Source organism: Hemitrygon akajei, chromosome 7 (assembly GCF_048418815.1).
Source record: "Hemitrygon akajei chromosome 7, sHemAka1.3, whole genome shotgun sequence".
NCBI classification, from domain to species: domain Eukaryota; kingdom Metazoa; phylum Chordata; class Chondrichthyes; order Myliobatiformes; family Dasyatidae; genus Hemitrygon; species Hemitrygon akajei.
The window spans coordinates 176,819,791-176,841,324 of record NC_133130.1 but is presented as its reverse complement, the minus strand read 5'-3'; the positions used below and the strand labels follow the sequence as shown (position 1 = coordinate 176,841,324).

At 42.3% G+C, this 21,534-nt stretch overlaps 1 protein-coding gene across 1 annotated transcript in view; it reads left to right on the top strand.

Annotated features, from left to right (window-relative positions):
- Positions 1-21,534, top strand: part of LOC140731204 (TNF receptor-associated factor 1-like) — a 58,378-nt gene that overhangs the window by 8,631 nt on the left and 28,213 nt on the right. Inside the window, exon 2 of the mRNA XM_073052669.1 lies at positions 20,752-20,844. Coding sequence (XP_072908770.1) covers positions 20,752-20,844 — 93 coding nt within the window. The remainder of the gene's footprint in view (positions 1-20,751; positions 20,845-21,534) is intronic.

Genomic DNA, 21,534 nt, shown 5'->3' with positions numbered 1-21,534 from the left:
AAGAAAGTTAGGAATTAAAGGAGCAGTAAAGTGTCGGATTTGGAGATATCTGAAAAAGTGAGCGTTAGGCAGGTTGAACTTAACGGAGAGCTGCTGAAAAGAAGCGAAGCAATTATCAATGAAGAGATCTTCAAAATGTCTAATGCCCTTCCTGTACCAAACATGGAATGCTGAATCGTACGTAGTAGGTAAAAAAAGGTGGTTATGTGCAACAGGGCTAGAAATGGAAAACCCCTGGAAACCATAGCATTTCCTGAACTGAGCCCATATACGCAAAGTGTGTCTAACCAGAGGATTAGCTATTGATCTGGCTAGGGAGTGCAGAGCCAAGAAGTGCAGATATAGATAATACTTTAGTGGAGCTCAACTCCATTGCCACCCAATTAGGGCACTCGGGTTGACCGTGGAAGAAAGACCAGAAGGCAGCACAACGTATACTAGCTGCCCAGTAATATAAGCGAAAGTTAGGTAAAGCCATGCCACCCTCCTTTTTAGATTTTTGGAGGTGGATTTTATTAATTCTAGAGCGCTTATTCTGCCACAGATATGACAAAATAATAGAGTCTAAGGAATCAAAAAAAGATTTAGGAATAAAAATTGGGATAGATTGAAATAAGTATAGAAATTTGGGGAGAACATACATTTTAACAACATTAATACGACCTACCAAGGACACAGATAGAGGTGACCATTGTACCAGACTCTGTTTTATAGCATAAGAAAGATTGACAAAGTTTTCACGAAAGAGTTCTTTAAACTTCCTTGTGACTGTAATTCCAAGATAAGTAAATTGATTATGGACTACTTTAAAAGGGAGATCATGAAATATTAGTTCTTGTGCTTCTTTATTAATTGGGAAAAGTTCACTCTTATGTAAGTTGAGTTTATAGCCAGAGATCTGGCTAAACTGGTCAAGAAGTGAAAACATTAGAGGTAAGGATGTAGACGGATTTGAGAGAAAGAGTAATAAGTCATCAGCATAGAGAGAAACTTTATGCTCAACACCCCCTCTCCAAATCCCGGTCAATTCAGGACAATTTCAAAATGCTATCGCCAGAGGTCCTATAGCCAAATCAAAGAGAAAGGGACTTAAGGGGCATCCCTGACGGGTGCCACATTTGAGATTAAATACTTGGGATTTCTGAAAATTAGTTAGAACAGAAGCAGTAGGACACAGGTACAGCAATTGGATCCAAGAGATGAAACTTTGGCCGAGGTCAAATTTTTCTAAGACTGCAAAAAGGTAGTTCCACTCTATACGATCAAATGCTTTCTCCGCATCAAGGGAGATAACACATTCAGGAGTCCCAGTTGGAACTGAGTATAAAATATTAAATAGACGCCGAATGTTAAAAAAAGGGAGACGGTTTTTAATAAAGCCTGTTTGGTCATCAGAGATAATGGAGGGAATAACGGTTTCTAATCTATGAGCCAACACTTTAGCTAAGATCTTTACATCAACATTGAGCAGAGAGATCGGCCTGTATGAGGAACACGCTGTTGGGTCTTTGCCCTTTTTTAAAAGAAGAATAATAGATGCCTCATTGAAAGAGGGTGGCAATTTGCCATAATTAAACGAGTCAGATAATACTGAAAGTAACTGAGGAGAAAGAAGTGAAGAGAATGATTTATAAAATTCCACAGGGAACCCATCAGGTCCAGGAGATTTCCCTGAGGACAGTGCAGAAATTGCAAAAGATATTTCTTCTGGTGATATAGGCGCATTGAGTTTGGCTTTGAAATCAGATGAAAGTGAGGAGATATTCAGATTCTGTAAAAATTGATCCACAGAGATATTGTCATTCAGAGATTCAGAGGAATAAAGCCGAGAATAAAAAATTTTAAATGCGTCATTAATTTCTAAATGATCCGATGTAAAGTCTCCGTTCTCCTTCCGGATCTTTGTAATATGTTGTTTGGCTTTGGAACGCCTCAGCTGATCGGCTAGGAATTTACCAGACTTATCCCCATGAATGTAAAAGCGGCTCTTGCTTTCAAGAAGTTGGCGTTCGACAGGTTGAGTGGACAGAAGGTTAAATTTAGTTTGGAGTTCAACGCGCTTCTTGTATAATTCAGGGTTCTTAGTTTGGGCATATATTTGATCCAAATCTTTAATCTGGTTAATGAGGTCTGCTGGATCTGCACGGGATCTTCTATTGAGATTTGCTGTGTAAGAGATTATTTGACCCCTCAGATATGCTTTCATGGTATCCCAGACAATCTGGGATGGCACTTCAGGCGATGTATTAGTGTGAAAATAAAAGGTTATCTGGTCCTTAATAAATTTTACGAAATCATTATCTGATAATAAAGTTGAATCGAACCGCCAGTGTTTGTTCCTCTGAGGGAGACCAGGAAAGTTCAGAGAGAGGGTAATTGGGGCATGGTCAGAAATCAGTATACTCTGATAGTCACAAGAGTGGGCAAATGGGATAAGTTGGTTATCGAGTAAGAAATAGTCAATTCTAGTGAAGGTATGGTGAACATGTGAGAAAAAAGAATAATCTCTCTCCGTAGGATGGAGGAAACGCCATATATCAGAGATACCAAAATTAGAGAGAAACGATTGAATAGCTAAGGCAGATTTAGTAGGTGATCTGGTAACAGAGGACGATCGGTCCAGTTTAGGATCCAACCAACAGTTGAAGTCACCACCCAGTATAAGAGAGTATGAGTTTAAGTCTGGTAGTGAGGAAAAAAACCGTTCAAAAAAGTTAACATCATCAAAGTTGGGGGCATACAGGTTTGCTAGTGCAACTTTAGTGTTATATAGTTTACCAGAAACAATAATAAAATGGCCATTTGTGTCCGATGTTTTATTATGGAGTTCAAAAGGAATATTTGAGTTAATAAGAATGGAAACTCCCCTAGCTTTAGCGGCAAAGGATGAATGAAAATGCTGACCCGCCCACTTTGACAGAAGCCGGGAGTTATCAAAACAACGAATATGAGTTTCTTGGAGGAAAGCAATGTCAGCTTTGAGTTGTTTAATATGTGAGAATACCTTCCTCCTTTTAACAGGGTGATTCAGTCCCTTTACATTCCAGCTCACAAATTTAAGTGCACTAGCCATTATCAATTACTAATGCATAAAAGGCAGCAGGCATATAAAAAGTCAAGCAGTACAATAGCAGTCTGGGAGCAGAGATGTAAACATAGATTTGTAAGGTCAAAATATAAACATGTCCTAAGCAATAAAGAGATGTTGGAACTGGAAAATCCACCCCACCCGCACAACCCAAAACTAGACGGCTACCAAAACAAGTAGCTAGCTCTACCAAAAAAATTAACCCAAATACAACTTCCAGATCTGTGTCATTAACAACAGTTGCTGAGGCCTTATAAGGCATTCGTCAGACGGCACTTGGAGAACAGTGATCAGATTTGGGCCCACTATATAAGAAAGGATGCACTGGCATTGGAGAGGATCCAGGGAAGGTTCACCAGAATGATTCTGGGAATCAAAAGGTTAATGTATGAGGAGCGTTTGATGGCTCTGGGCCTGTACTTGCTGGAGCTTAGAAGAACAAAGGGGGGGAGGATCTCATTGAAACCTATTGACTAGTGAAAAGCAGAGATGGAATAGACTTGGAGAGGATGATTCCTATAGCAGAGGAGTCTAGAACCAGAGCACAGAGCCTCAGGATAGAGGGTCATCCATTTAGAACAGAGATGAGGAAGAATTTTATTAGCCAGAATGTAGTGAGACTGTGGAATTCTTTGCCACACAAGGTTGTGGAGGCCAAGTCATCCGGTATACAGTATTTAAACTGGAGGTTGATATGTTCTTAATTAGCACGGACGTCAAAGTTTATGGGGAGAAGGCAGGAGGATGTGGTGAGGGGGATAATACAGCAGCCATGATAGAATGACAGAGCAGATTCGACAGGCTGAATGGCCCAATGCTATTCCTCCATCTTATGGTTTAATTTGTGTCAGGAGCTACTGAAGTACCTGTGGTGAACTACATATACCTGTCTGGACATGCCCCCTCGTTGACTGCTCCTGTGGCTCCTCCCACAGACCCCTGTATAAAGGGGATTGGAGGCACTGCTCCTCCCTCAGTCTCCAGGATGTTGTGTGATGGTCTCTTGCTGCTGATAGTGCTTTCTTCCAGCTAATAAAAGCCTATCTCTCGCCTCACGTCTCCGAGAGTTATTGATGGTGCATCAGTACCTAATACAACACTCTCTCGGTTAACATCTTCCAGATAGCTCACAAAAATGTCTTTTTTACTTCTTTTGTGTTCGTTTGTCACCTTAAATATGTTTTTGGGACTGTTAGAGCCTGACAATTTTACAGTTTGGAGATCAATTGAGTGATCTAGTGATTTGCTGTCTCCAAGAAGATTCCGGGAAGTGAGTGTGCACAAGGACGGCCTCGATGCAAAGAAACTTAGAGATGTGTCATGAGCCAATGCTCAAATCTATTTTGCAGATTGAAATGCCCATTAAAGCGTTGAGCAAGATTGAGACATCGGAGCAAATGCGAAATGCGAGGGAGAATTCAGCGCTGCCTGTGAGCGGCCTATCGTTGTGTGGTTCGCTGTGGTAGGCAAGTAGGCCTCTGCCACATGTAGTGTCCCTCTCTTTCAATGAATGTCGGTGATATCAGAGGATGGTATCGTGGTTCTGCGTTTATGGATTATGGACTTTTCAGACTTATGGATTTTATATTCTGTGGGTTTCTTTTGTCCATTCCTTTTCTGTTTTGTTGTGCGAGGGGAGGGTGTCTGGGGTTAATGTTCTGTTGGATTTTTTGTACGGGTAAGGGGTTCTATTTTTGGTGGGGGTTGAGGTTCCAGTTCTGTTTTGTGTGTCGAGGAGGGCAATTTGGAGTAGGGGTGGGGGGTTGATGATCAGGGTGCCATTCTCTTTTGTGTGGGGGGTGGGTTTGATGTTTCTCTCTGAACAACTTTCATGTTCTTTCTTAGTTCCATGGCTATCTGGAGAAAACAAATCTCAGAGTTGCACATGGAATCATGCTTTGATAATAAATGAACCTTTGAAGATGCATAACCACATGGCTCCTATCCAATTCCTGTTGGAGTATGGAAATGATAAGAAAACGGGTGAATGGCACTCTATTAATCAAATCAAAACAGAAATGCTGAAATCGCTCAACAGGTTAAGCAGCATCAATGGATGGAGAAGCAGTCATCATCTGAAGTCTAATGGCCTTTGTCAGTGCAGTATTTTACTTAAATCTTGTAATGAATGCAACTGAAACAATTTTGATCCTACACTAAATCATTGAGAAGATTGGTTTTCCAATGCAAGAACTTGTCTGCAGCTGAAAAGAGTTGAATGTAAGCCTTGTATTTTCATCAGACCAGAAATTGCTTTTCAGATGCCATCATATTTCCTGTGTATTGCGACATTTCCTTTTTCTTTCAGACCTAAACATCCCCAGCTTAAAATCACCTCTATAGATCTATTTTTAAATGGCTCTGTATTTTTTCACCTATTCTGCAATTTGAAATGGAAGTTTTTGCAGCAGAAGAAGTGTTACTGAAGATAATAATATTATTGTCCCTGACCTGATAAACAAGAAAATAGTTTTTAGATTTAACTGAAGTCTTTTTTAAACTCTCGTGTCCCAGTGGAAATCTCCACTGATTTTAGCTCATGTTTGTGCAGCATTTATATAAGGTATATTTTAGGTCATCTTTGTGCAGTTCTATAAACGTTATCTAGATAAATAAACATTATCTAGATAACATAAGATTACTTTCTACTTTTGCAAATGTATGGAGAAAGGACCAGAGGATGTAACTAGACTTTTACTCCAGTAAAGAGACAGTGCAGACATGATGGGCTGAATGGCCCCTTCTACTTAGGAACCGTTCTGTGTATCTTCCAACTGTTAATGAAGCATTAACAATAAATGACATAATTAACCACTTCCAATGTTCCACTCAAGAGTCCCAGATCTGAAACATAATTAGACTAAACATAATTAGTCAGACTGCAACTATGGGGAGGAATAAATAGTCAACATTTAAAATCGAGACTCTTTGTCATTTCTGATGATGGATCTAATCTGAAATATTGACTGCTCATTCCTCTCTATAAATGCAGCCTGACCTACTGAGTTCCTCCAGCATTTAATGCTGTTTATGATGCATTTACTCTCAGCAGTTTTTTCTGATCTTGAGGAAAAACTGAAAGTAGAGCACAGACAGAAACTACATGAAATCCAACCCTACACACCATGTCTTGGTACTGCATTGTAAGTTACTGGATGTAAATTAGGATTTTCTGTCCATTGTTTGTAGAAGATTTAAAAGCCTTCCTGCTCTCCCATTTCAACATCAAGCTCTCTTTTTGATGTTTGAAATGTTTCTTACTCTCTCTAATTATTTCAAACATTTAAAATACTTCGACATATACAGATTTTGCTATCAGTTTACAACATTTTTCTCTAGTTTAAACATATTCCCTTTGATCCTGCTTCCCAGTCTTTGTTATGTTACATCTTCTGGATTCAACACATACAAAACACTTGATAATTTGTATAATTTCCAAGTATTGAACTGCAGGTGCTAGAATCTGAAGCAGAAAATATTGGAAATACCCAACAGGTCAGGTAACATGGAATGAAAGTTAATCTCTCATCAGAACTTGGAAGAACTAGAAGGTGAAAAACTGTTTAAAGATCCAATTAATAAAATGGGGAAGAGGAGGAAGAACAAAAGGGAGGGTTTCTGAAACGATGGAGGATGGGAAGGGTTCTGTTATAAAAGGGATGGTGGAGACAGGTGAAGCGTGGTAATATTCAATGAATAACAAAAAGAGGAAGTTATCAGCAAAGAGAGAACATTGGAAACGTGAAATACACAGCCTGCAATACTGTAATTAGTTGAGAATAAGTTGGAATACCAAGCAGGTACACCTATGGAGAGCAATGAACAGTAAATGTTACAGGCTGATCACTTCATGTAGATAAGAGTCGCGATCCTTCAGTCCAATTGAAATGTTGACTGCCCATTGCCCTCCATAGATGCTGCCTGATCAACTGAGTTCCTCCAGCTGTTTGTAACTTTGATCTGGAATCCAGCATTTCAGATAATAAAATAAATAGTGTCTATTTATTTTATTATCTGAAATCAAATTCAGCAACAAGTCAAGACGCACCTCCAGACAAAGAGTTATTTCTTCAGCTTGCATTGGGCTTGGTTGGAGCAGTGGAGGGATCAGAATGGAAATGACTGGGAAAATTGAACTTAAGGCCACTCTTCAGTTTGGAGGAGCAACATCTCATATTCCGTTGGCTAGCTCCAACCTGACAGCGTGAAAATCAGTTTCTCTAACTTCTGGTAACTTCTCCCCTCTTTCCCTTCTCTCTTCTTCCTACCCCCATTCTGGCTGCCGTTTCACTCCTTCTCCTTACCTGCATATCACCTCCCTCTGGTGCCCCTCTTCCTTCCATGGTCCACTCTCCTGTCAGATACCTTCTTCTTCAGCCATTTGCCATTTCCACCTATCAGCTCCAGCTTTTCAATTCACCCCCACCCCCTCACCTGCCCCACCAGCTTATCACTCAATTTCACCAATCAGCTCCTAGCTTGTACTCCTTCCCCTCCTTCACCTTCCTGTTCTGGCTCTTACTCCCTTCTTCCTGGTCCTGATGAAGAGTCCTGGCCTGAGATAATGATTCTTTATTCCCGTGCCCGACCTGCTGAGTTCTTCCAGCTTTCTGTATGAGTTACATTGGAGAATTAAACTGACAGTAACGGGAGGTGTGGACTCCTAGGTACAGACACAGAGCTCTTCAGAAAAGTAGTCAGTACAGTCATGTGCGACTTTCCACTTTCTTTGCTTCTTTAAACACATTTTATATACTTTGAGCAGAACACTTCCTCATTAACCTCGGAGGCAAAAGAGAATGCAGATGCTGGAGTAGACAAGCTGTTGAAGGAACTTAGGGGGTCAAGCAACATCTGTGTGGAGAGAAAGTTGTTGGTCAGCCTTTGTCGTGTTTGGTTTTTCATTGATCCTATTATGCTTCTTGGTATCTACTGGGATAACTCACAAGAAAATGAAGCTCGGGGTGGTATACAGTATGGCAACATAATGTACTTTGATAATGAATTTACTTGAACTGTTCACATTTCTAGTTGAGCTAAAACATCATTCCCCCTCCCCTTATAGATGCTGTTTGACCCACTGAGTACCTCCAGCAGCTTGTTTCTTGCCCCATCTTAACATTCCTCCTCAAACAGTCTCCTTTAAAATTCAGAATAGATTGAGCAGGGTAGAGATGGAATGGGGGTCCTGTTGGATGATGACTTTTCTGGTCCAAGGTCCTTCAGAGACCAAGAATGAGGCATAAAACTTGTAGCTTTCAATCATTTATTAATCATTACAAGAACAAAGGAGATGAAGACAGGAATATGGAGAGAGCAAGAGAGAGTGAGAGCTCTGTAGTAGCAGGGGAAAGAACAAGGAGAAAGAGCAAAGAATGCAGACAAAAGAAGAAGAGCTGATGTGATCTGGCCTTCTTGTACCATTTTACTAATTAGCAATAAAGTCCATTCAAATTCTGTTGCTTGGATCAATCAATGAGATAACCCCCATTCAAGTAATGCTATACCCAACAAGCTTCCAGAATAACATTGAAGAACCGTAACCTCTAGAAAACACACTGAACAATTGCACATATACATGTTTTTTTATATTAATTTTTTTTTAGCTTGTCACACCAGACAGTCAGCCATTCTTGTCTGGCGCGTGGTGTCAGGACTGGTCTCCTTTCGGATTAACTGGGTCACGGTATGAATGTTCCTGACTCGACCCTTGTATTTTTTACAAGGCCGAGTGGCTAGCTCGACGCTCAACCCAGCACGGATGGAAAGCGTGCTCGGGGGTGGCCTGACTTGGATTCAAACTCGGGAGCCATCGCTCCGGAGTCTGGTGCTGATGCCATTGCTATACACAGGTAACTACATAAAAATACAAATAAGAAATTTAAGCTATGAATAACAATTACACAGTCTAATCCAACTTTGCCCCACCTTTGATTCTAAATCACACATTTAGAATCATTGCATTTGAAAATTCAAAGACAGAATAACGAGGTACCTACGCTAACTATAAAATAATGTAAAAATTCTGTGTAATGGAAATATCAAGGGGTATTAATAAGATTATGTCATTGTTAGGTAAATTGTTTTGTCAGTAGGTACACTTGCGTGAGTTTGAACTACTCTAAATGATTGACCTTATAGAAGTTTAAAAAAGCTGTCATTCATGATAAGGCACATCAAGCCAAGTATTATGACTCGTAATATTGAGGAACCCCAACTTCCTAGACGTAAATAAATCCGGTCAAAGAAATCCCATGGCTGCTGTCTTAGGGGTCAATCCAAAACAACAGGCAATAAGTATGAGATCTCTACTAGCAAGTTCAACAGGGAATTGCAGGAAGATGTATTTACACAGTTCATGGTATAAAATTTAGAATTCAGTAGTACAGAATGTGCTTGAGTGAGCTGAGAGGAACAGTGACTTACACTGAAGGGTTGAGAAGAAGCAGATGGATGGTGGGGCATTTCTGTCGAGTGTCCATGGCATGATTACTGCATTGGGCTTCACAGTCTGTTTCCACAGTAGTGTAACAATTAGCGTAACACGTCACAGCACCGGCTGTAAGACAGGGGTTCAATTCCTGCTGCTGCCTGTAAGGAGTTTGTACATTCCCCCCATGGCTGCGTGTGTTTACTCTGGGTGTTCCGGTATCCTTTCAAATTCTGGAGACGTAGGTTAGGGTTACTGAGTTGTGAGCCGGCAACGTTCGCCCCCAGCACCTCTTGGAATGTCATGGATATTGACGCAAACACCATATTTCACTGTATGTTACAATGGTTCAATGTACATGTGACAAATAAAGCTACTCTTTTTTTCTTCCTATTCTGTGGAATGTACATTCTATTCAATTATAAGCACGAGTTTCATTATTTATAATTAGTCTTGTTGCTTTTCTTTCTGTTTGTGACATGGTGAATATATTGATTTGGGATGATTAATAGACCTTTCAGAGTTTTTTTTTGCTTTCTGTTAGCTATTGTTATCCCCTAAGGGAAGTTGATTATTAACAGAAAGGAAACATGGTTCAATAAGTCCTAGGAAGTGTGTTCTGGGATTTCGAAGCTTTTACATTGAGGCCAAAATCTGCAGTGAGATTCACAATGATATTAATCATAATAGAAATCAAAAGGGAAGCCGGGGGGGGGGGGGGGGGGGTGCGGCTGTTTCAATGTTTAAATTGAATTTATTATCAAAGTATATATATATCACCATATACTACCCTGAGGTTCAGTTTATTGTGGGCATTCATATTAGATGCAAAGAAACAATAGAATCAAGCAAACAACCAATGTGCAAAAGATGAATAAATAAATAAATGAATGCATAAATAAATAGATAGATAGATAGATAGATAGCATCGAGAACATGAATTGTAGAGTCCTTGCAGCAGGCTATCAAGAAGGTGAATGGAATGTTGGCCTTCATTGCTAGAGGGATTGAATTTCAGAGCAGGGAGGTTGTGCTGCAACTATACAGGGTACTGGTGAGGCCGCATCTGGAGTACTGTGTGCAGTTCTGGTCTCTTTGCTTGAGGAAGGATATACTGGCTTTGGAGGCGGTACAGAGGAGTTCACCAGGTTGATTCCAGAGATGAGGGGGTTGGACTATGAGGAGAGATTGAGTCACCTGGGACTGTATTTGTTGGAATTCAGAAGGATTCGAGGAGATCTTATAGAAACATATTAGATCATGAAAGGGGTGGCTAAGATAGAGGCAGGAAAGTTATTTCCACTGGAAGGTGAGACTAGAACTAGGGAACATAGCCTCAAGATTTGGGGAATAGATTTAGGATGAAGATGAGGAGGAATTGCTTTTCCCAGAGAGTGGTGAATTCTCTGCCCATTGAAGCAGTGGAGGCTACCTCAGTAAATATATTTAAGACAAGGTTGGATAGATTTTTGCATAGTAGAGGAATTGAAGGTTAGTGGGGAAAAGGCAGGTAGGTGGAGGTGAGTCCATGGCCAGATCAGCCATGATCTCATTGAATGGCGGAGTAGGCTTGACGAGCCAGATGGCCTAATCCTGCTCCTATTTCTTATGTTCTTATGAAAGCACATAAGTCCATAGGTTATGGAATCAGTTCAGTGTTGAGATGAGTGAAGTTATCCTTGCTGGTTCAGGAGCCTGATGGTTGAAGAGTACTAACTGTCCCTGAACCTGGTGGTGCAGGCATTAAGACTCCTGTTGCTCTTTCCTGATGGCAGCAGCGAGAAGAGAGCATGGCCTGGATGAAGGGAATCCTTGAAGATGGATGCTGCCTTCTTGTGGAAGAGCTCTTTGTAGATGTGCTCAAAGGTAGGGAGGGCTTTACAACCCCAGCAACAGTTTCTGTCCAGACCTCTGGTGCTGTCTGTGTGGAGTTTGCACGTTCTGCCAGTGATTGCAAACTACAACGGTTTTCTCCGGTGCTCTCAGTCCCAAAACTGGGCTGGTAGGTTAATTGGACACTGTAAGTGATCCCTGCTGTAGGTGAGCGGTGGAATTGGAGAGGGGTGTGGAACTTACTTGTTGGAAATATAAGGTGTGGATCATGTGCTGTAAGCAAGTGCTGAATCCTGTGCGTGAACTTTGCTGGAGCAAGTGGGGGAGGGTGGATGTCTTTTCTGCTGCTTGCACGTGGCTTTGGGGTTCTAACATTTTCTTTCATTCATTCTTTGGGGGTTTTTTCCTTTCTGTTTTGTGGATGTCTGCGAAGAGTAAGAATTTCAGGATATATACATTCTCTGGCATTAAATTGAACCACTGAACCAAGACATGATCTGTTAAATTTAGCCGTCCCTTCCATCCTTACAAAGTTCCAAAGAGCTAGAGTTTAATCCATGAATTCAATCTGTAACAATGAAGGTGGCTTTTCAGATTCTCTCTGCAGCTGCCAGCACGGAGACCGTGGTTGTGTCCCATCACAGAGTATGTATATAATGTCAGCAGTCCAAACATGGATATAAAAGGTTACAGCATAACTAGAAAACAAATGTCTTAACAAAGATGATGCCAGGACCTGAGGACCGGAACAAAAGGGTTGAATAGGTTAGGACTTTGTTCCCCGGAGCGTAGGGGAGATTTGATAGAGGTATACAATATTGTGAGGGGTATAGATAAGTAAAACACAAGCAGGCTTTTTCTACTGAGGATGGGTGAGACCAGAACTCGAGGTCATAGGTTAAGGGTGAAAGGAGACATTTTCAAGGGGCTCTTCTTCACTCAGATGACGGTGTGAGTGTGGATTCAGCTGCCAGAAATGGCGAATATGGATTTGATTGTAACATGTCAGAGAAACCTGAGTAAGTGGGAGAGTTGAAGGGAGGGCTTTGGAGAGCTGTGGTCCAGGTGCAGGTCGATGGGATGATGTAGAATAACAGTACGATACGGACTCGAAGGGCCAGGGAGCCTGTTTCTGTGCTGTAGTGCTCTACGACTCTAACAGATTTGAACTTTCATTCAGTGTGTAATTGCTCAGAAACCGAACCTGTGTAGTACTCAGTAATGATTAATCCCGACGAGCATGATATTGGCTTGATCATACCCAGCACAATTAGCCACTGAGGTGCCCCAAGCATTGGCCTCACATCACTCAAACAGGCTAATAAGGTCGTACATCATTTGACACACAATTCCTTCATCTGCACGCCAGTTATATTTGCTTTTGGGCTGTAGCTGTCAGGGAGTTCTTTAAGCATTGCCTGAGCTTCCTGTGGTCAGCCCAGCGAACGATGTAGCAGCTGTGAGCCCAGCATGCCCAATGGGAACTCCCTGAGATTTTGTGCAGGCGTGAGATTAGATTAGCTTTATTTGTCACACAAATGTCGGAGCAGTGCAATGCGTTGTTTGTGTCAAATCAAATCAGCGAGGATTCTGCTGGGGGCACGTGTTGCCACGATCCCAGTGCCAACACAGACACGTCCACAACTCACTAACCCTATCACTTATGGGGGATAAAACCGGAACACCCGGAGGAAACCCCTGTGGTCACAGGGAGAATGTACAAACTCCGTGCAGGCAGCAGCAGGAATCGAACCCCGACCAGTGATCACTGACTCAGTAAGGCAGTTGCACTACCCACTACACTACCATGACACCCAATTTGTGAGATCCATACCTTCATCACGTACCTCTGGATAATTATATGGATATTTTTTCCCGGAGGATTGGAGTGGGTGCAAGCATGCTATTCTTTTTAATGCTCTGTGCAACAGGAGGGAGTGAACTACAATTTCCAAACAGATGCATCAAATAGACATCAAATACTTTTACTTTCATTTGCACCACTGCTAAGTTCACGATGGGGTGAAACAACAAAGTGATTAAACTGTTTAATTATCATAATACCACATATCCCCAGTTTAGGGAAAACAGTCTCATAATAAACACAACAAAGACCCGTGCTAGTACATTCCTTAACCCTGCGCAGTAGGAACTCATTGTTACCATTTAGCAAAATTCATTAATACAAAATAACTGCTTTAATAGTGTTTTAACATTTATATAACATGTAAATGGGGCAAATGACATAACCTTTATTTTCTACTTGAATAATGTAACAGCAAGAAAATAAATTTGTCACTATAATTTAGTTTGCCAAGTGCTGACTTCAGTGCAAGAATGTGGATCATTATCGTGCCTAACTGTAAGTATACATGAATGTAGATGGCTCTATTCATCTCGTTAAATTCTTCAAAGGGCACCTTGTGTAAGGTATGTTTTTCACTTGTGCTTACAACAAAATCTTTGGCCCAAAACTGCCACGCATGTTACAGTCAGCATATCACTTGATAGAATTCCAACATGGACAGTGCTCTTCTGCGAGACTTCTTGTTTCTCTCATTCCTTTTCTTCTCTCTCACCCACCCAATGTGCCCTGCACACATCGTTTATCTCTCTAAATCCACCATTTCTCCCTAAATTTGTAAAGAAAATAGCCTTTGTCATAGAGAAGTACAGCACAGAAACAGGCCCTTCAGCCTATCTAGTCCGTGCCAAACCATTTAAACTGCCTACTCCCATCGACCTGCACCGGGGCCATACCACTACTATCCATGTACCCATCCAAACTTCTCTTAATAATTGAAATCCAGCTTGCACGTACCTCTTGTGCTGACAGCTCATTCCACACTCTCACAACCCTCTGAGTGAAAAAGTTTCCACTCATGTTCTCTTTAAACTTCTCACCTTTTACCCTTAACCCATGACCTCTGGTTGTAACAATTACAGCAAGGAAACAGGCCATCTCGGCCCTTCTAGTCCGTGCCGAACGCTCACTCTCACCTAGTCCCACTGACCCGCACTCAGCCCATAACCCTCCATTCCTTTCCTGTCCATATACCTATCCAATTTTTTTTAAATGACAAAATCGAACCTGCCTCTACCACTTCTACTAGAAGCTCGTTCCACACAGCTACCACTCTTTGAGTAAAGAAGTTCCCCCTCGTGTTACCCCTAAACTTTTGCCCCTTAACTCTCAACTCATGTCCTCTTGTTTGAATCTCCCCTACTCTCAATGGAAAAAGCCTATTGACGTCAACTCTATCTATCCCCCTCATAATTTTAAATACCTCAACCTTCTACGCTCCAAAGAATCAAGACCTAACTTGTTCAACCTTTCTCTGTAACTTAGGTGCTGAAGCCCAGGTAACATTCTAGTAAACCTCCTATGTACTCTCTCTACATACCTCAATCAAATCTCCTCTCAATCTTCTATATTCTAAAGAATACGGTCCTAACCTATTCAGTAACTCAGGAACTCCAGACCTGACAACATCCTTGTAAATTTTCTCCGTACTTTTTCAACCTTGTTTACATCTTTCCTGTAGGTCGGTGACCAGAACTGCACACAATACTCCAAATTAGGCCTCATCAACATCTTATACAACTTCAACATAACATCCCATCTCCTGTACTCAATACATTGATTTATGAAGACCAATGTGCCAAAAGCTTTCTTTACGACCTTTGGTAAATATACTCAGTGACCACTTTATCAGGTACAGGTGAGGTCTTATGATGCTGTGGCCCATCCACTTCAAAGTTCATGTTATGCATTCAGAGATGCTCCTCTGTTGTAATGGTCTTTATTACTGTTGTAATGCATGGCTATTCGAGTTATTAGCCGATTCCTTTCAGCTTGAACCAGCCTGGACATTCTCCTCTGATCTCTCTCATTAACAAGACATTTTCACCCATAGAATTGCCACTCACTGGATTTTTTTTTTGTTTTTCGCACCATTCTCTGTAAACTCTAGAGACTGTTGTAAATGATAATCCCAGGAGAGGAACAGTTTCTGAGATACTCAAACCACCCCATCTGGCACTGACAACCATTCCACAGTCAAAGTCACTTAGATCACATTTCTTCCCCTTCCTGATATTTAGTCTGAACAACAACTGAACATCTTGACCATGTCTGCATGTTTTTATACACTGAGTTGCTGCTACATGATTGGCTGATTAGATATTTGCCCTAACAAACAGGTCTACAGGTGTACCTAATAAAGTGGCAACTGAGAATAAATCTACAGCACTTTTCCTCGATACCTGCGGAATTGCAATACAGTACTTGTGAACATCACTGGTAATAGTTTATCAATCACATTTCACACAGAGATTATTTCACCTCACTTACCATTGAATGTTACTATAAGCTAAAATAATGAGGGAGTTTGCAAATGTGTCTAACTGCTTTAGCACATCAACAAAGCAAAGTAAATGAAAATGGATTTCTAAATATTCTCAGTTCAAATTGACCTAAAATGTTAACCATTTATCTCCCCAGTCTTTTGTGTCTTGCACCATTTCCTGTTTTAAAATTAATTGAGCTAAGAATGAAGGTTCCCTATTTAGTCTATTCTTGGGTCCGAATAGCCGTATAGAACTAGTGCCAGGTGGTGGTTTCAAGTCTTGTCAGACCTAGAGGATGCAGCAACCACGCAGTGAGAGATTACCCTACAATCACCAGGCTCCTAAACTTCAATCACCACTACCCTGAACTGATTCTACGTACCACACACTCACTTTCAGGAACTCTTCACAACTCATGTTCCCCGTATTATCTTTTATTTGTACAGTTTATCTTCTTTTGTGCATTGGTTGTTTGTCAGTCTTTGTTTATGTAACGCACACAAAATGCTGGAGGAACTCCACAGGTCAGGTTGCCATCTATGGAGAGGAATAAACAATTGATGTTTTTGGCCATCGACTGTTTATTCATTTCTATTGATGCTGCCTGATCTGTTGAGTTCCTTCAGCACTTTGTATGTGTTATTTTGGATTTCCAGCATTTGCAGAAATCCTGGATTTACAGCACATTACAAGCCCTTCGGCCCACAATGTTGTGCTGACCATGTAACCTACTCTAGAGACTGCCTAGAATTTCCCTTCTGCATTGCCCTTTATTTTCCTAAGCTCCATGTACCTATCTAAGAGTCTCTTAAAAGACCCCATAGATCCATTTCTACCACCGCCACCGCCAGTGCATTCCACGCATTCACCACTCTCTGTGTGAAAAACTCACCCTGACATCCTCTTGGTACCTATTTCCAAGCAAGCACCTGAAAACTATGCCCCCTTGTGTTAGCCACTTCAGCCCTGGGGGAAAGCCTCTGGTTATCCACACCATCAATGTCCCTCATCTCTTGTGCTTATGATTTGTCTGTGTATGTACAGTTTTTGTAAATTCTAATGTATTTCCTTCATTTTCCCTATAAATCCCTGCAAGAAATGAATATCAAGGTGGTATAAAGTAACATATATGTACTTTGATTAAAAAATACTTTGAACTGTGAATGATGCATCATCAGAAAGTCTTCAGATGACATGTCAAACCAGATGCTGCTCGTCTCGATAACATAAAAGGTTAGCACTGCTTTGAAGAAGAACAGTCCTTACCGATACTGTATTTATCTTTCAACCACCAACATTAAATAACATTATCTTGCCATTGTCACCATTTGTGGTTATAACTTTAGAAATTTTCTACTGGCTGTAACACACTTTGGGTTCCCCTGCGACCACAAGAGGTCTTAAAATTTTCAAGGCCAAAGCATTGTGTTTTTTTTAGTTGATGCTATTTCATTTCATGACCATTTCCTCTGCTGCCGTTTGTCAGTTGAAGTGCCTGGGGGAAATTCCATTGGCGCACTTCCTGTTTGCAAAGTGAAACAACCCAGCCCACGTTGCTGCAGTTCCCATTAATGACCACCAGATGGCCCGTGAGTGCTTAATTTTCTCCAGGCCTTCAAAAAGAACGCCAGAAAGTTTACTTTGTTCATTGTTTGTGGAATAATAGATAGATAGATAGATAGATAGATAGATACTTTATTCATCCCCATGGGGAAATTCAACTTTTTTCCAATGTCCCATACACTTGTTGTAGCAAAACTAATTACATACAATACTTAACTCAGTAAAAAAAATGTGATATGCATCTAAATCACCATCTCAAAAAGCATTAATAATAGCTTTAAAAAGTTCTTAAGTCCTGGCGGTAGAATTGTAAAGCCTAATGGCATTGGGGAGTATTGACCTCTTCATCCTGTCTGAGGAGCATTGCATCGATAGTAACCTGTCGCTGAAACTGCTTCTCTGTCTCAGGATGGTGCTATGTAGAGGATGTTCAGAGTTATCCATAATTGACCATAGCCCAGAGATCGTGTGGATAATGAGATGGAAATAGTTTGAGCAAACTTCTCTCACAGCTGCTGGATGTTCGACTCCATTTCACTGATTAAAGCAATCAGGGCAATTGAAACATCGAGGTGAATGAGGAAGGTGAGCACCAGCTGACAGCCTTTTGATCGCTGGTGGGATCGCTCTGCTACAGAGAGGGGAGACTGCCTTTTGATCACTGGGGGGATCGCTCTGCTACCGGAGAGAGGAGACAGCCTTTTGATCGCTGGTGGGATCGCTCTGCTACAGAGAGGGGAGACTGCCTTTTGATCGCTGCTGGGATCGCTCTGCTACAGAGAGGGGAGACTGCCTTTTGATCGCTGCTGGGATCGCTCTGCTACAGAGAGGGGAGACTGCCTTTTGATCGCTGGTGGGATCACTCTGCTACCGGAGAGAGGAGACTGCCTTTTGATCGCTGGTGGGATCGCTCTGCTACAGAGAGGGGAGACTGCCTTTTGATCGCTGCTGGGATCGCTCTGCTACCGGAGAGAGGAGACTGCCTTTTTGTCACTGGTGGGATCGCTCTGCTACAGAGAGGGGAGACTGCCTTTTGATCGCTGGTGGGATCACTCTGCTACAGAGAGGGGAGACTGCCTTTTCGTCACTGGTGGGATCGCTCTGCTACGGAGAGGGGAGACTGCCTTTTGATCGCTGGTGGGACTACACTGCTACGGAGAGGGGAGACTGCCTTTTGATCGCTGGTGGAATCACTCTGCTACAGAGAGGGGAGACTGCCTTTTGATCGCTGGTGGGATCGCTCTGCTACAGAGAGGGGAGACTGCCTTTTGATCGCTGGTGGGATCACTCTGCTACCGGAGAGGGGAGACTGCCTTTTGATCGCTGCTGGGATCGCTCTGCTACAGAGAGGGGAGACTGCCTTTTGATCACTGGTGGGATCACTCTGCTACGGAGATGGAGACTGCCTTTTGATCGCTGGTGGGACTGCACTGCTACAGAGAGAGGAGACTGCCTTTTGATCGCTGGTGGGACTGCACTGCTACAGAGAGGGGAGACTGCCTTCTGATCGCTGGTGGGACTGCACTGCTACAGAGAGGGGAGACTGCCTTTTGATTGCTGGTGGGATCGCACTGCTACAGAGAGGGGAGACTGCCTTTTGATCGCTGGTGGGATCGCTCTGCTACCGGAGAGAGGAGACTGCCTTTTGATCGCTGGTGGGACTGCACTGCTACAGAGAGGGGAGACTGCCTTTTGATCGCTGGTGGGATCGCTCTGCTACCGGAGAGAGGAGACTGCCTTCTGATCGCTGGTGGGACTGCACTGCTACAGAGAGAGGAGACTGCCTTTTGATCGCTGGTGGGACTGCACTGCTACAGAGAGGGGAGACTGCCTTTTGATCGCTGGTGGGATCGCTCTGCTACAGAGAGGGGAGACTGCCTTCTGATCGCTGGTGGGACTGCACTGCTACAGAGAGGGGAGACTGCCTTTTGATCGCTGGTGGGATCACTCTGCTACAGAGAGGGGAGACTGCCTTTTGATCGCTGGTGGGATCGCCTTACTGCCGGAGAGAGAAAGGTCTGCTGTTGTGGCCGGAGAATGTTACCCAGCTTTTCTGCATTTTGGATACGGACTTGGACTACAGACATTTTTTCAGACTTACAGTTTTTTCTATATTCTGTGTTTTGCGCCCAATATTTCTCATTTTCTGTGTGCAGGGGAGGGGGATTTGGGGGTCGATGTGTCTGTTCCATATTGCCCGCTTTTTATGCGGGGAGGAGCGATTTGGGGGTTGATGATCGTGATGCCATTCTTTTCTTTCTTGGTTTCGTGACTATCTGGAGAAGAAGAATTTCAGAGTTGTGTACTTTGATAGTAAACAAATTTTTGAACCTTTGAATTGCGACATTTCTCTTGGAGCTGGTTACTGTCCTTCCTTCCCTTTCACTCACCTTGGTGACGCACAAAGCACCTGCAAGATTTACAGAAGGCAAATGTACTTTGCAACAAGGACATACAAGAGATGTCAGGTGTTGGAATTGGTTGGGAAAGCAGCATCTGCGGAGGGAAAGGAATCTCCCCCCTTAGGATATTACTTGACATGTAAGCTTGAAGACCAACATCTAATTATCATTCTGGACATATTACAGCCTCTGTACTCAGTAATGAATTCTCCACTTACCACTTCAGTTAATATCAGAACTGGACACAATTTCCTATCATCGTTGTCTACGGTATAATCTGTCCTATTGGACACGCTATTAACAATGCATTTCACAGCTGAAGAGGAACGTGCTTCTGAATGCTACATTGACTCCTTAGGTTTCATCCTATCAGACATATTCCCATCTCTTCCCCACTTTATCCCCAATGAAAAATTACTTTTTTTAGACCATAAGGCAGAGGAGCAGAATTAGGCCATTCAGACCATCGAGTCTGCTCTGCCATTCCATGTTGACTGGTTTATTTTCCCTCTCAACCCTATTCTCCCTGTAATCTTTGATGCCCTTACTAACCAAGAACCTTATCAACCTCTGCTTTAAATATATTGAATGACTTGACCTTCACAGGAGTCTATAGCAATGAATTCCACAGATTCACCACCCTTGGGGCTAAAGAAATTCCTTCTCATCTCTGTTCTAAAGGACATTCATTTATTCTGAGGCTGTGCCCTCTGGTCCTAGACTCTCCCACTATTGGAAACATCCTCTCCATGTCCACTCTATCTAGGCCTTTTAATCTTTTTCTCTCTTTTCCAGTCCTGAAAAGGGCTCCCGGGACCTAAAACGTTAACTACTGCTCCTTTCACAGATGCACTCTGACCTGCCGTGTTCCCAGCATTTTCTGTTTCATTTCAGAGCACCAATCCCATTTTGCACTGGTGAGCAAAATGTTCTTCTCAAATCCCATAGGCGCGTTAGCTTCTTCGGAATTCCAGCAGAAGCCTGCTTGAATGAGATCATCTGAACAACGCGGCTGAGAATGTTTTGTCTGTCAGGAAATCACCTATAAACTGATCACTCCTCTGATAGTGCCTTTGTACCCACAGGATCACATAGCAGATGCGCACACAGGATTTGAAAATCAGGAAGCAAAGATGAATACGGGAATGTCAGGAAAGTTGAAAACATCAAATGAGAAGGTATTTATGTAGAATTTAATATAAAATTATAAGTATTAGAACTAATCAGTTACTTGAATTCACAGAATACAATGCACAGAGGGAGAATCAGAGGGACAATAGGACTGTGTGTGTCCTTGGTTTCATGGAATTCTGGTTAACCCCTCCTGTACCGGGTGCAATGATCCAGATCAATGGGTTTACTATACACCGTCAGGATAGATCTATAGAGTCTCTCAAAAGCAGAGGTGGAGGAGTATGCCTCATGATCAACTCTTCTTGGTGCACAAATATATCAGTGCTGTCCCAATTCTGCTCACCAGACCTGGAATATCTAGCAGTAAAGTGCTGTTCTTTTTACCTACCACGGGAGTTCTCTGGGGTCATTTTGGTAGCAGTTTACATTTCATCTCAGGCCAATGTCAAGCAGGCTTTAGATAATCTGAGCAATGGGATCAACATGTGCGAAACAGCGCATCCAAAACTGTCGTTCTGGGGGATTTTAACCAGGCCAGTCTGAAAAAATCACTAAGCAACTACCATCAACAGATCACTTGCAATACCAGAGGAAACAACACACTGGGCCACTGTTGCACCACCATCAAGAATGCCTACCGTGATATCCCACGCCCTCACTTCGGGAAGTTACTGCACCACCATCAAGAATGCCTACCGTGATACCCCACGCCCTCACTTCGGGAAGTTACTGCA